The sequence below is a fragment of the Cebidichthys violaceus genome, unplaced genomic scaffold, assembly GCF_023349555.1.
Source record: "Cebidichthys violaceus isolate CVI_PGR_0920_01 unplaced genomic scaffold, fCebVio1.0.p SCAF_3, whole genome shotgun sequence".
NCBI classification, from domain to species: domain Eukaryota; kingdom Metazoa; phylum Chordata; class Actinopteri; order Perciformes; family Stichaeidae; genus Cebidichthys; species Cebidichthys violaceus.
Genome location: NW_027176483.1, coordinates 10532450 through 10545445, shown reverse-complemented (window position 1 = coordinate 10545445; position 12996 = coordinate 10532450). Strand labels below are relative to the sequence as shown.

General features: G+C 36.6%; 1 protein-coding gene across 2 annotated transcripts; it reads right to left on the bottom strand.

The window, feature by feature from the left end:
* Positions 1-31: 31 nt before the first annotated feature.
* Positions 32-12745, bottom strand: rasef2 (RAS and EF-hand domain containing 2). 2 transcript variants are annotated; one of them, XM_068723240.1, is made up of 17 exons: positions 12190-12745; positions 7436-7588; positions 5636-5726; positions 5205-5300; positions 4370-4447; positions 4172-4287; positions 4001-4069; positions 2917-2998; positions 2709-2779; positions 2423-2612; positions 2222-2323; positions 1238-1382; positions 1068-1149; positions 815-929; positions 599-712; positions 412-488; positions 32-334 (listed from the first exon to the last, which is right to left on the bottom strand). In XM_068723240.1, exons 1-17 carry the CDS (start codon positions 12498-12500, stop codon positions 232-234), a joined length of 1995 nt encoding a protein of 664 aa, XP_068579341.1. In that variant the 5' UTR covers positions 12501-12745; the 3' UTR covers positions 32-231. The 2 variants fall into 2 exon arrangements, with proteins under 2 accessions (XP_068579341.1, XP_068579342.1); XM_068723241.1 differs by having other exon boundaries at positions 2462-2612.
* Positions 12746-12996: the final 251 nt, after the last annotated feature.

The window sequence follows — 12996 nt, the reverse complement described above, 5'->3', positions numbered from 1 at the left end:
AAAATCTAAGAAAAGTAAGCATGATTACATTACGTACATTTATATTTGTGAATGTGCAATTTTCCAACAATAGAAATCTTAATTTTGATCAGAGAATTAACATTTATGAAAATATATTAAAGGCTTGATAGTTAAATATTCCAAAGATTAAAACAAAAGTATGTCTTTGTCACAAAATAGAAATCATTTGGTTTCCTTCATTGCTCCATCATATCTACCGATATCAACCATCTACAGTCCACAGCAGGCGTTGAGAGTCTTCTTTGGGTTGGATTGACTCAGTCTGACCTGAGAATTGGACTGCCGCCTCAGTTTGACATTTTTCTTTACTTCTCTGCGGGAATGGAAAACAAGTCTAAGTGTTGCCATGGGTTGTGAAGAATAACTCAAACTCTCTCTCTGGCCTCCTACCTCGCTAGATGAAGCACAGTCTCCACAACGTTGGTTCCCTCCTTGGCACTCGTTTCGCAGAACAAGGCACCGTATGCCTGCAAGCAAAGCGTCGACATACCTGACTGGAGTCAGTTTATTTAGACACCCGGGAGGCCGGGCGTCTGTATAAAGACTTTTGTATCGGATGGAATGAAAGGTTACACACCTTGGCCAACTTCTCTCCATGCAAACTGCTCACACAGCTCCCTTCTGGAAGCTGCTCTCGCAGGTCCACCTTGTTTCCAATAACACACATGGGGATTTTCTCGTCCGTTGAATCCTGCATAAAAGCAAAAGGACATTGTAAAGTAGATTACTGCTTTTAAGTGGCGTATTTAAAAAAAATGTTTTCAACATCTGTCAATAGCATTTCCACAATTACCTGAATCTGATCCACCCACGCTCTGACGTTAAGGAAGCTGCTTTCTGAAGTGACATCATAGAGGAGCAGGACTCCGTGAGCTTTACGGAAATAAGACCTGGCGATACTACGAAACCTACAGTCAAAAGAAACACTGTGATTTTTCCCATTCTCCAGTCATAATCAAAAGAACATGTCGTGAGTTGTAATTGATAACACCATGTTTTTCATGCTGCTACTTCCTTGATAAACACTATGACAGTTGGTGCAATACCTCTCCTGCCCTGCTGTGTCCCATATCTGCAGACTTGTCTTCTCTCCATCCACAAGCATCCTCTTTATTTGGAAATCCACTCCTGAGAACCAAAAAAGCTGATTTAAATGTCTGAACTCAAGAATGTGTCAGTGTTTGATGAAATGTGATGTGTTTTCTGTGACACTTACCAAGCGTTGTCTGAATGTCTCCCCTGAACTCATTGAGCGTCAGTCTCAGCAGGAAGCTGGACTTTCCAGCTCCTGCGTCTCCGGCTAAAACCAGACGGTACATTGGAGCGGGTTCTTCAGGTTCTTCTACGTCGGCTTCTAAAGGCTACGGAAATGCCACAAAAGATAACAAGCTTACTACATTTTTTGTTGAAAATCTTTCAATTTGTGGTGTTCTTTATAAAGAAAACAGTAAGCATTCATTTAGTTGACAGCGAATGATTACTCTTAAACCAAGTCGTTTGCCTAAACTCATAGGTCCAGGTTATTGTTCTACAGGAGCATTCCATCACATCTGTCAGTCTGTCTGCCATTATACAGCTATCACATGATCTAGGTTCCATACTTCACTTCATGACAACTGAACAAACTATCTGCTGATGAAAACTGAGATGTGGTGGAAACCTCCAGAAAAAACGATTAAGTGGACCTTGAGTTGAGTTCTTTTTTTTTTTTTTTTAAATCAATTGAGTTACCTGCATGTCAATAGACGACTAAACTAGAAAACATTTGGTTAGAAATAATGCGTTATCATGTTGTATATAACCCTTTGTTTGTAAAGCATTTCAATAACTCTATTTCCACATGTAGTTGAAATGCACACTGGAATATAGTAATTTAAATGGCAGTTCAAACAACAGTTATATGTAGCATGCCAACATGCTCACATTTACAAGTTAAATGTTTACCATGTTGACCATCCTAGTTTAGCATGTTAGCACTAAACACAAAGGCTGATGGACAAATTAAAAATGTTAAAATGATGATGCTGCTACATCAGTGGTTCCCAACTTGCTGGTCGCAATATAAATCTGAAGGGTTGAGAGATGATCAACGGGGGAGAGAGCAGAAAAAACATATTTCTTATCTTTTTTTTTTTTTTAAACTGGCAAATATTTACTTCTTTGGGAATACAAATCACTAAGCATTAAAAAGCCATTGTACCTTTGTAGAAAATGCAGACAAACGTCTTCGTAGAGATGATGCAATAGAGCTTGCCTTGCTAGGAGCCATCGACAATGCAGCTTCAGATTTCATTTCTGATATCTGTAACAGACAAGAGTAAATACTAATTCAAAGTTGTCACAGCTCAACAGCATATTGGCATTACGTGGCCCAGTATTTAGACCTGATGGGTGTTCTGACCTCCACATCAGACGGGACATATGAGTAACTGTGGTGCACCGTTTCTACTGAGTCCCTGCTGTCGTCACTGTCGTAATCACTGCCTGAGCTCTGAGCTGTGTCCATCGGCAGCGAGACTTCACTGTCCAGGTACTTATCAGCCCAGGTGGCCACATGAGAGTAGGTTGTTTTGCTGGGATCCTGCTCCGAGCTGCAAGCACGGACACACTTGCTTTAGCTGTGACAATTTAATTCACAGAGAGATCAATCCGCAGATTCACAGAAGTGTGTTAAAAACTTTATATACCTGCTATGGTTGAGTGTGCTCTGTCGGAGGGGCTTCATCCTTCGGGCTGGGATTTCATTTTGGGGAGACAGCTGTTGAGCAGATTAGGAAAGTCAGGGAGGAAACTTTTTTCACACTTGAACTAGTAAAAGCAATTTACTGTAGGTTTCTATTTGATGTAGAGCCAGTAGGTATGAGGAAATATGTCATCAGCAAACAAAGGACTCACCCTCCTTTTAGCTGCAACCGCTTCACTGGCCAACGCAGAGCGGAGCCCGTCGTTACTGTCATACAGCTTTTTGTTCGTTTCCCTAATGATGTGTTAAAGGAAATACAAGACTGAGTCGCATGCAAACATTTATTTCCTTACAAACATTGTGTGGTAAACATGTTGTAAGTGTAGGTTCTATGTGGTTTAACTTAACCTGGATGGTATTTTACCGACATTTACACACACACAAAAAAAAAAAAGGACCACAAAAGTATTCGCAAGCCAAACTATTACACCTTCCTTGTTTTACTATGCATCTCATGCACTCTGCATTGTCCAGTAAACACACTAAACCCTGTTCTTCTGGTAATCCAAGTATGGTAATGGTGTGGTTCACACATTACACTATTTAACTTCAGGAAGCATATTGTTTAAACATAACATCAATGGTTTACAACACACTATAATGTAGCTGTATAAAGAAGAGAACATTTTGAAATGTACAGTTTTTGTTAATTATAATTTCTTCAATGAAGACACATGTGATGTTACTAAAACTCTGTTTTACTAATTATCATTTATTATTTGTTTATACAAAAGCAGCCGTACATGGGTGCCCACAAGAGTTATATCATTATATACATATATCGGTTTACAGCTCCTTATAGGGTGTTATAAACCATTTATTCCACGTTTATATTCCACTCATAAATGCTAAATAAGGGGCAATTAAAGAATTGTTGCTGATGTACCTTTTAAGGAATATTTTTAGTGTCTATTTTTATCTTTTAATGAGGCCCACAAAAAATTTTAACTCACAGCCACTGTATTTTAGTGGCAACAGAAATCTCAGAGGCCATTATTTCAAAACCTGAGCAATTAAAATCAAAACCATATTTCTTGGCTAGATACCGCCAGAGGTATGTGGGATGAGGATTTTTTTAAGTTTGGTGAACCAAACCTTTAAAATAAAGGATGGTAATTATTAACATTTTATGGTAACACTGAAACAGTTGACACTAAAATGACCAAATCTCTGCATTCTTGAAGGGAAAAAAATCACTTACTAAATGTCCACAGCTTTATCAAGTGAAAGACTTACTGGAGAATCTGAATCTGATTGGAATATGACTGGTATTCCATAACCATGCTCTTCAATTCATCCGTTTCTCTGTCAAGAAATACAAGCCACATGTACTGTTGATATGGTACTGGAAGCTGGATTATATTTTGTGTCAACAGACATGAGCTGAGCTTAAATACACTGCCTCACCTTTTATGTTGAGCTTTCTGGTCTGCGTACATGTTCTTCAGCTTGTCCAGCTCTAAGAGCAGCACGGCGATGTCCGTCTGCGCTTGTAGCAGAGAAGTTCGCAGATCCTCATTTTCCTGTGAGGAGATTAGGTGAATAACTGAAACAATTCTATACAACATACATGTGACTTGGTGTGACAACTAATACATGAAGTACCTGTGAGAGCTCACTGATCCGTCCGTTCAGTCTGTCCAACTCTTCCTTTGAATGGTTGAATTCAGAGTCCTTTTGGCTCTTGAGAAAAGACATTTACACAAGCATTTTGTTGTGTTGATAAGCAAATGTGTTTTAATTTTTTAAAAAAGAACATTTTCAGACCTGCAGTTACAATGTTCTAATTATATACCCAACAGCTATTATGTTTACATTCTTTTATTTACTCCATAATGTAGAGACAATGGGAAGGTTTGCGTCATCTCAGTAATGAATAGAAGACTACTGCCATGCAATCAATAGCTTAAGTAATTGTGTTTACACTCTCTGTGGAAACGACTTTCCAAGATGTGTGTGTGTTACTGAAATGGAGAAGACTGCTGAGCATTTCTTTAAACTGCTCGATATTGGTCTTTGCAATCTGCAACTATGAATGAGACAATGGTGTTCCATTTTTTACCAATTGTTTCATTTTCCTAGCACTTGGTTCATGACCTATGCTTGTCCTTGCACTAATTGCATCCCTACCTAATTCCTCAATCTGACTCCCGCTCTCATATTGGCTGGACATAAGATACCAAGTTTTTATAAATCTTTTAAGGTTCTCTTTGAAAGGTCACCTTTTCCAAATTTGTCCCATTTTTTTTAAACACTTTCTCTGTCTTTCAGGTGCAGCAAAAATTAAGCCAGAGCTGCATATCCTAGAGCTTTTGTGTTGCCTTTCAGTTACAGTGGCTTTCCTCTCTCTTTTTCATGATGTAAGAAAACATAATCATCTTCATACAATCGGTTTACTGTGCAAGAACAAAGTAAATGCATGCTGTGTGGAAAAACCTACCTTTAACAGTCTGTCCACAGTTGCATGCAGATCTGTGACCTCGTTCTTGTGCTTCCTCTGCATGGCCGCCATAACTCCTTCCACTTTTTTACGCTCCTACAAACATGAAACCAAAGTAGTTAGAGGTGCAGACCGGCTCAGGCCTTGAAGAGGGGCTTTCATCTGCCTATACAGAGGCTCTTTGTGAGGAGACATGTAACCTGCTGCTATGTGCTGCACCACAAATATGCAGGTAGCTCACAGGAACCAGTGAAGTGAAATTTTCACTTTGAACAATTTTTTCTTTTTTTTTGTCCATTTCTCAGTGTACTGTTGAATAAATGCAGCTGATTTTACGGCAGCCACTTCATTTGGTTTGATATATTTAACTTTCTATAAATAGAGTACATCATAGGAGCAATCGTCCACTACAATGCAGGTATCAGACTTACCTCGTCCCTCACCCTCTTCTCGGTTTTGACAAGCTGCTGCTGTATATCGTCCTCCAGTTCTGCCAGCTGACTGTTGTTCATCTCCTCGGCTCTATTTGAACAGAAAAGAATGTTCAAGTTTGTGCTGACAGTCTCACTGCTGCTGAAGCAGAGCCGATTCTCCAACAGTAGTCCCAGATATTAATACAGCAGGAATAAGAAGAAGAATCGATTCCCCTACTATCCATTTGTCAATTCTACCTGACCAACTTGACTTCAAACGTGCTGCAGTTGCCACTGCTCTGCTCTCGTCAACACATGAACCAATCAGAGCCGAGGGAGGGACAGGCTCCACAGGTGTGCTAAATGATTTCTCAGTAAGACCTCACATGTGATTTATTTAGATTGGTGTATGTTTTATGCCAACATTTCAAAGGTCTGTTAATTTCAACATAGTGGAAATATAGGTACAATAGCTGGCTATATATCCAGTTTTAAAAAGGACTAAAAGAACAAAAGCAGAGCAGCACATTATTGTCTTCCTACTTCCTTGAATAAGGAATGTCACCTTTCTCATGCCGTGTAGTTACTGAACCACAGAAAGCTTAACAAAAACAGCTTAGACACAAGGTTTATTCCTGTGTGTAGCAGTGAAATTCAATAGGCGGTTAAAGGTTCTGTTTGAGGGGTCACTTCACAGATTTACTGTAAAAAAAATAAATATATTAAAATACTTAACTCACATATTATAACCTTTACAATCACTGTTCAGCTTGAATATCAGTAACCACTGTGATTACAGTCATTATAGTAATCTTTTCTCTGTTGCCAACTACTACTACTACTACTACTACTACTACTACTACTACTACTACAACGAGGCGTGACCTCAGGACAATATTCTTGAATGCTGTTCATACATTATTGTGTTCATACAATTTGCCAGCTGACAGGTGGCATACTAATGTATAGCAACAGCAGAAGGGCCCAATAACAGACTTGAACTGATATTTACATTGATTCAAATAACCCATAGGATTGCTTATAGTGCCAAATCAGTTTAATTTTGAGCTTATCTCCTGCATCTCCATAACAAAAAAAACAACAACTGATAAACCCACTCGTTGCTTTTTGTCCAGCACCAAAAGGCAGACAGGCAAAGTCAACGATTACCTGGTAGAAAGGTTGACACTCTTGTAGCTGAAGGCACATTGTTATTTCAGAACAAAACAGAGATAAAAAGAGAGTGAACATTGGATTTACATTTGTCTGGTGGCCCGAAACATGTCATGAAAATTGCTAACACGTCAACTATAAAGGCAATAATGTCAGTTGTTTACCAGTCTGCTTGTTTTGATGTTTTTCTGTCCTCTAGTCTAATGGGCTAAAATCAATGAATGCAGCTTTAAGTCAAACAGTTAATCCCAGTAGATGCAGTGGACTCTAGGGAATCAAGTTACAGGGTTTGTCCTCAGTTTCTATGGTTTACAGCCAGTAGAGGGCAGCAGTTCACCACTGCTCTGTAGTCAAAAGAAATCTACAAGCAGTTAGGTTGCAGTAAGGACAGTTATGCTTATTTAATAAATTCAACAAAACTAAACACAATTTAATTTTAAACATTCACTTTAAAATGATAATACTGAATGTCACTGCTCACAATATAGCCACATGAGCTGAGTGTTTATCATCATTAACAGCTGTGTGATGTGGTTTATTGTTTAAATAATGGGCCTTTATGTCATAATCATGCTGTTTCTTTCTATTTCACAGGTCAAAACTGTACTGACCTCACATAGTCAATAGGCTGACAGTTACCCTCACCGCTTTATACTGGTCTCCAGCTGTTCACACTCGAGTCTGTTGTCCTGGCTTTGACTGATCAGAGAGTGGATGATTTCCTCATACTGCTGCAGTAGATTTGTGTTTGCAGAAATATGAATGGCCTGGTAAAGACCAACCAGCTGCTCCCTGAGACTGTGGGAGGAGAACAAATAGTTACTTCCAGCAATGAGGAGGTCAGTAGTATTTTCTCAGCATTATACCCAAAATCTATCTTTCTAGAATCAAAAACTCAACCACCGTGGGCCTGAAAAGTGGATGTTAAAGGTGTAAGTTTCATAGTGGGAAAAAATGATCAAACTTCACACACCAACATGATCCACTTCCAATCTTCACTCAACAATAGGGCTTAGGGCACAACACCTCTGTTGACATGCGGAGTGCCGATTGTTATTTGATAACCACTAATAAGTAAAACAATTTTGTATAAGGACATGTACTTTTCTATGACTATGATTTTCTTCTTTATGATAGAACCCTGTAAATGATGATATCTTTAATACAATGTTTACAACATACTATACTGTGACTTTTTTTAATGACGTTCTTTGCCATTTTTTTTCAAGTACAGCAGAAGAAATCCTGTCCTGGGACCCTCACATATGACTTTTTGTGATTTCTTTAGTACATGACATTGTTTATGACGTTTTTTTTTTTTACCACATACTATACTATGACTTTTTAATGAAAACTTTTACAACATACTATAGTGTCACATTTTTTATTTATTTTTTAGTGTGCAAAAAAACCCCGTCATGGTATAGTATGTAGGATACTTTAATGACATACTAGTATTATACAATGACACTATTTTTCACAAGATACTATAATATAACTTTTTTGTGACATTTAGTATGGCATACTATACTATGGCTTTATTCATTTTCTTTTCCCAATAGTGTTTTTTTTACAACATATTAATCTATAAAAAAAAATATATGGCATACTGTACTATGCCATTTCTTGTGACATACTATACTACATTTTTTGAGACATGAAAGTTTTTTACAATATACTACTACATACCATGACTTTTTTGTTAATTTTTTTATAGCATACTATAGAATATGAGATTTTTAATGGTTAAAAAGTAACTTTTTCTAAGTTGGTTCAACTTAATTTTTTAAGTTGGTTCAATTACATTTTTTAGGTTGGTTCAATTCAATTTGTAACTTTACTACATTTTTGAAGTTGGTTCAAATATTGTTGGTTCAATTCATTTTTAAATTGAATTACATTTTTTAAGTTGGTTCAATTCATTTTTGAAGTTGGTTCAATAAAATTGTTAAATGTAATTACATTTCTTAAGTTAGTTCAATTCAATTTAGGTTGGTTTAATTTATTTTAATTACATTTTTTTATTTAATTTATTTTTTGAGTTAATACAATTTTTGAAGTTGATTTCAATTTAATTTAAATAAAAATTTTCAATTTCATTTAAATAAAACATTTTAATTTAAATACAATTTTTCAATTTAATTTAAATTACATTTTTCTATTTCATTTAAATTTAATTTTTCATTTAAATTTAATGTTTCAATTTAAATTTAATTTGTCAATTTAATTTAAATGTAATTTGTCAATTTGAAAATAATAATTTTTAGCAGGTAAATTGATGTTCTTGATCATTTTGGCCACAAGAGGCTGAAGTACTCCTCTACCTCCTGTTCTAAATACGACTAAACTAATTCATGTTTTCTTCCAGGTGAGTTTTTATTGACACAACTTGCTAAAACACAATAATTTATGCACCTTGTGTTTAATTAAACTCACTTGGAAGAAATTCTCTTAGTTAGAACATGAGATAGAGGTGCTTCAGCCTCTTGTGGCCAAAATTTGTATTACAACAATAAACATGCACAAAAATGATCAAAGTACCACTACTTTTACTACTATTACTTTGACAGTAAAATCGTTTAGCTTCAAGCTTTTCCTGCATTGCAATTCAGCTTCCAAGTCTGCCAGTTAGACATTTCAACAAGAAGGGTTTTCAGCAGTGCAGTTTAATGCTTTTGGCCTTCAACATTTTTCAGACAGGTAGTCTCCCATTTCTGTATTTTGAGCTTTCAGCATTCCAACACATTTTCTGTAGGAAATTAATTTTCTAGTTTCTACTGTGACTTTCAAGATGACATTTTTAGAACATACTTCTTATATTCTCATATTCATTTATTTTTTACACCATATTATATTATATGTTATTGATATTTTATACTGTCACTTTAAGGCAATTTTTACGATACTATGACATTTTTGTTGTTGACATTTGTTTTACAAACAAATATATTTCTAAATTTAATGACATGCTATACTATGAATTTTATACTATAAAATAAAGACATACTATAGCATTTTTTATGGCATTTTTACCAACATAAATATTATGTGTTTTTTTATCAACATACTACACTAGGATTTTTTTGCCAATTTTTACGACATACTTTATGACGGTAACTTTTTTTTTTCATAACATAATATACTATGATTTTTTTTGAGAATTTCTTCTGACTCTTAAGTGAAACTTTTTACGACATACTAAATAAACTGACATTTTTATAAAAAAAAAATCCCAAAAACTGTGCTGATATTTTTCATGACATTGTCATGACGTACTATACCATGACTTTTTAAAAAAAAAAATCACAATTCATAATGCCTGACACTTTTTACGAAAACGTAACAGCTACAGCTAAATAGCTAACCAGCATGCTAGCTAACAGACAAAAGTTTGCCCTCTAGATGATCTTAAATTTATGAATTATGCTCATATGTCGTCCTCCCAGTCAGTGATGGCTGATGGTATCTGTAAAATCATTCGATCGCTGCAATGTAGCTACTGAATGTTCACAAATATTCATTGTTTACACCGCTAATAGGACTAAACCAAAAAATGAGTACAATTCGATTGATGGCGTGACATTATAAGTAGCCAATATTTGGATGACCTGAACACATATTGGGAATCTAAATGGTTACTTTCTCGGGTGAAAAATTATTAACTTAACAGCTTTTTCGAAAGCTTAAAAACAGGTTATTTGGCAAGTAAAGGATGATAAAGCTGGCGACTAAAACTGAAGTGAGAACATAAAATGACGCAATGCAGAAGTGCCCTAGTTCAGGCCAAAGAATAAGGTGAATACTATGACTTTGTTGTGACACACTTATATGACATTTTTATGGCATACAATAGTGCTACTTTGTATTTTACACTACTAGACATTTTAATTACACATTTTTCTTCTTTTGATATTTTTATGACATTTTTAAAATCTTTTTTATTATGACTTACCAGGGCTCAACGGTAAGAATTGTCCGATTGCCCAGGGCAAGTAAAATGCCACATCTGGCTAGTAAATCTAGCAACTCACTTGCCCGACTACAATTGAACACATAGTTTTTTCTGGAGCTGATGATGGAAGTTGCTAAAGAGTGAGCAGTCTTGCTTCCTTCTCATCAAGGTTGAGAGTTGCAAATGCAAAGTACAGCTATTTATTTTCTAACCGCTAATAAATAAAACAATTTGTACGGGGACAAGTGAAAATTGACTGTGGGAAAGTAGATTTCTGACCCACTCTTTTCACACTGCGAAAAAAAAAACTCCTAATGTTGAGCCTGCAACATCTACTGCCAGTAAAAGATCAAACAGAAGTAGTGTGCTCAGGTCTATTTTAGCATAATGTAGAATTGAGACATTGTATAAAAATCTCTAAACTTATACTTAAACAGGAACAACATTTTATAAAAGACATAACAGGCAATGTATTTAAATCCCAAATAGGATCCTGATTAGCATCACACCATTTGAGTCAGCAACAGCCGAATGTGCATTAATCTCAATAATTTTACAGACATAACTGTGAAAATATAGTATATGACCTGAACAGCCAGGTAGCAACAAAACAAAAATAATGAGCAAAGTCTACACTCACTAATGTAGTGAGGTCTGCCAAAACAAGAAAAAACATTTACAAATCTGTCTCTTCCAAATTGTATCATCAGCTACCTTTGATATGAACAAACTTCCATACAAAATGAATACATGTATGTAATATCCATCTGAACTCTGGTTGATGACAGGATGCTTTCATTTTCTAAATCTTAACTGTTTGGTCAACAACTGTTATGGCATAAGAGAGGTCTTCTTTCTGTCGTGTTTTCTCCTCTTAATTGTTTGTCTTGACGTCAGCACATAACTTGATCACCTGTTAATTGGGGCAAATGATGACAACTGAAGCTCAGTAAAAGGCTTGTCAGTAGACCTGGAGTTTGTCACTGTAATTTATTTTGTTTCTCATATTTGAACTTGTAGGAAATGGTTAATTATCATAATAGACTGTTGTAATTTACTAACAAAAAGGTAGCTTAGTGTTAAACTAGCGTTGGCTACTGTTCCCATTACTGAGAGGTCTTAATTTAAAGTCACACAACATCATGACTAACGTTATTATGTGTGCTGCTGAAGGGCAGAACTCTTAAAGCCATATTAGTTTAAACATTGACGTGTATCGTTTGTGTACGGGTTTATGAGTCACCACAAAAGGACAATCCGACACGCTTGAAAAATAATGAAACAAATCCGTGTTTTAGCTGGTAAATGAAATAGGACGAGGAACAGGTTCCAGATCAGCCGTTTACGCAGCAGCCGACGTCTTAACTGACAGTAAACGTCCCAGAAGCAGCACTAGCCGCTGGCTAACTTTTCTGGTTAATTACGCTTCAGCCGGATGTGCGTTTACCTTTCAGAGAGGACAGACTCAGCATCTATCCTGCCTTCAAACTCTTCCCACGGGCACCCTCGGTTCCGGGACGACCCAGCTCCAAAAGACGCAAAGTCCAGAGTCTCCGAAACCTCTTGAAACCTGGACGAGAACATGCTGAAGTCGATGCATCCGTCCTCGCCTGCGTCGAACTTGTCGAACAGAGTTTTGATCTCAGTTTCGGAAACGTTGAGCTCCCGACAGACGACAGTGAAGTCATCGTACTCTATTTTACCGGACTTGTTCACATCACAAGCAGAAAACAATCTCTGAAGACTGGGTCGCTCCATATTTGATATAATAAAAACACATACAAGGCATATAAATGTCAAGTTAAAATTCAGCCCCGGCTTCTCTCACGAGCTGACTTCGGCTGCGTGCAGCCCAAAATAAAAGCCTCTGTTAAAGTCTCAGAGATACTTTTACAGCCACTCATTGGTCCAAATCTCAGTGTAGGCGGGTATCATCAGAATCAATGGATCCAATGTGCCACTTCCTACCTGGATTCTATCGGGTTACTGCAGCAGCAACCTACGTTATAATTATTTGGCGTCATCAAGAGTTAGATGTCATCCTTGTGTGCAGCTGTAACACAATATACACACAGAACAGATACGCAGGTGCGAGCCTCTATTTACCTTTAAGGTGTGTGGTGCATGAGAGTTTATCAGAGACACTCCTCTTTGTTCCCCTGGGTTTGCAGTGTTTCTGACTCCACCCTAACTGATTAAATCAGCAAGATCATAATAGTAAAACCTTCAAAATCTTAACATTGTAGCCATTTAT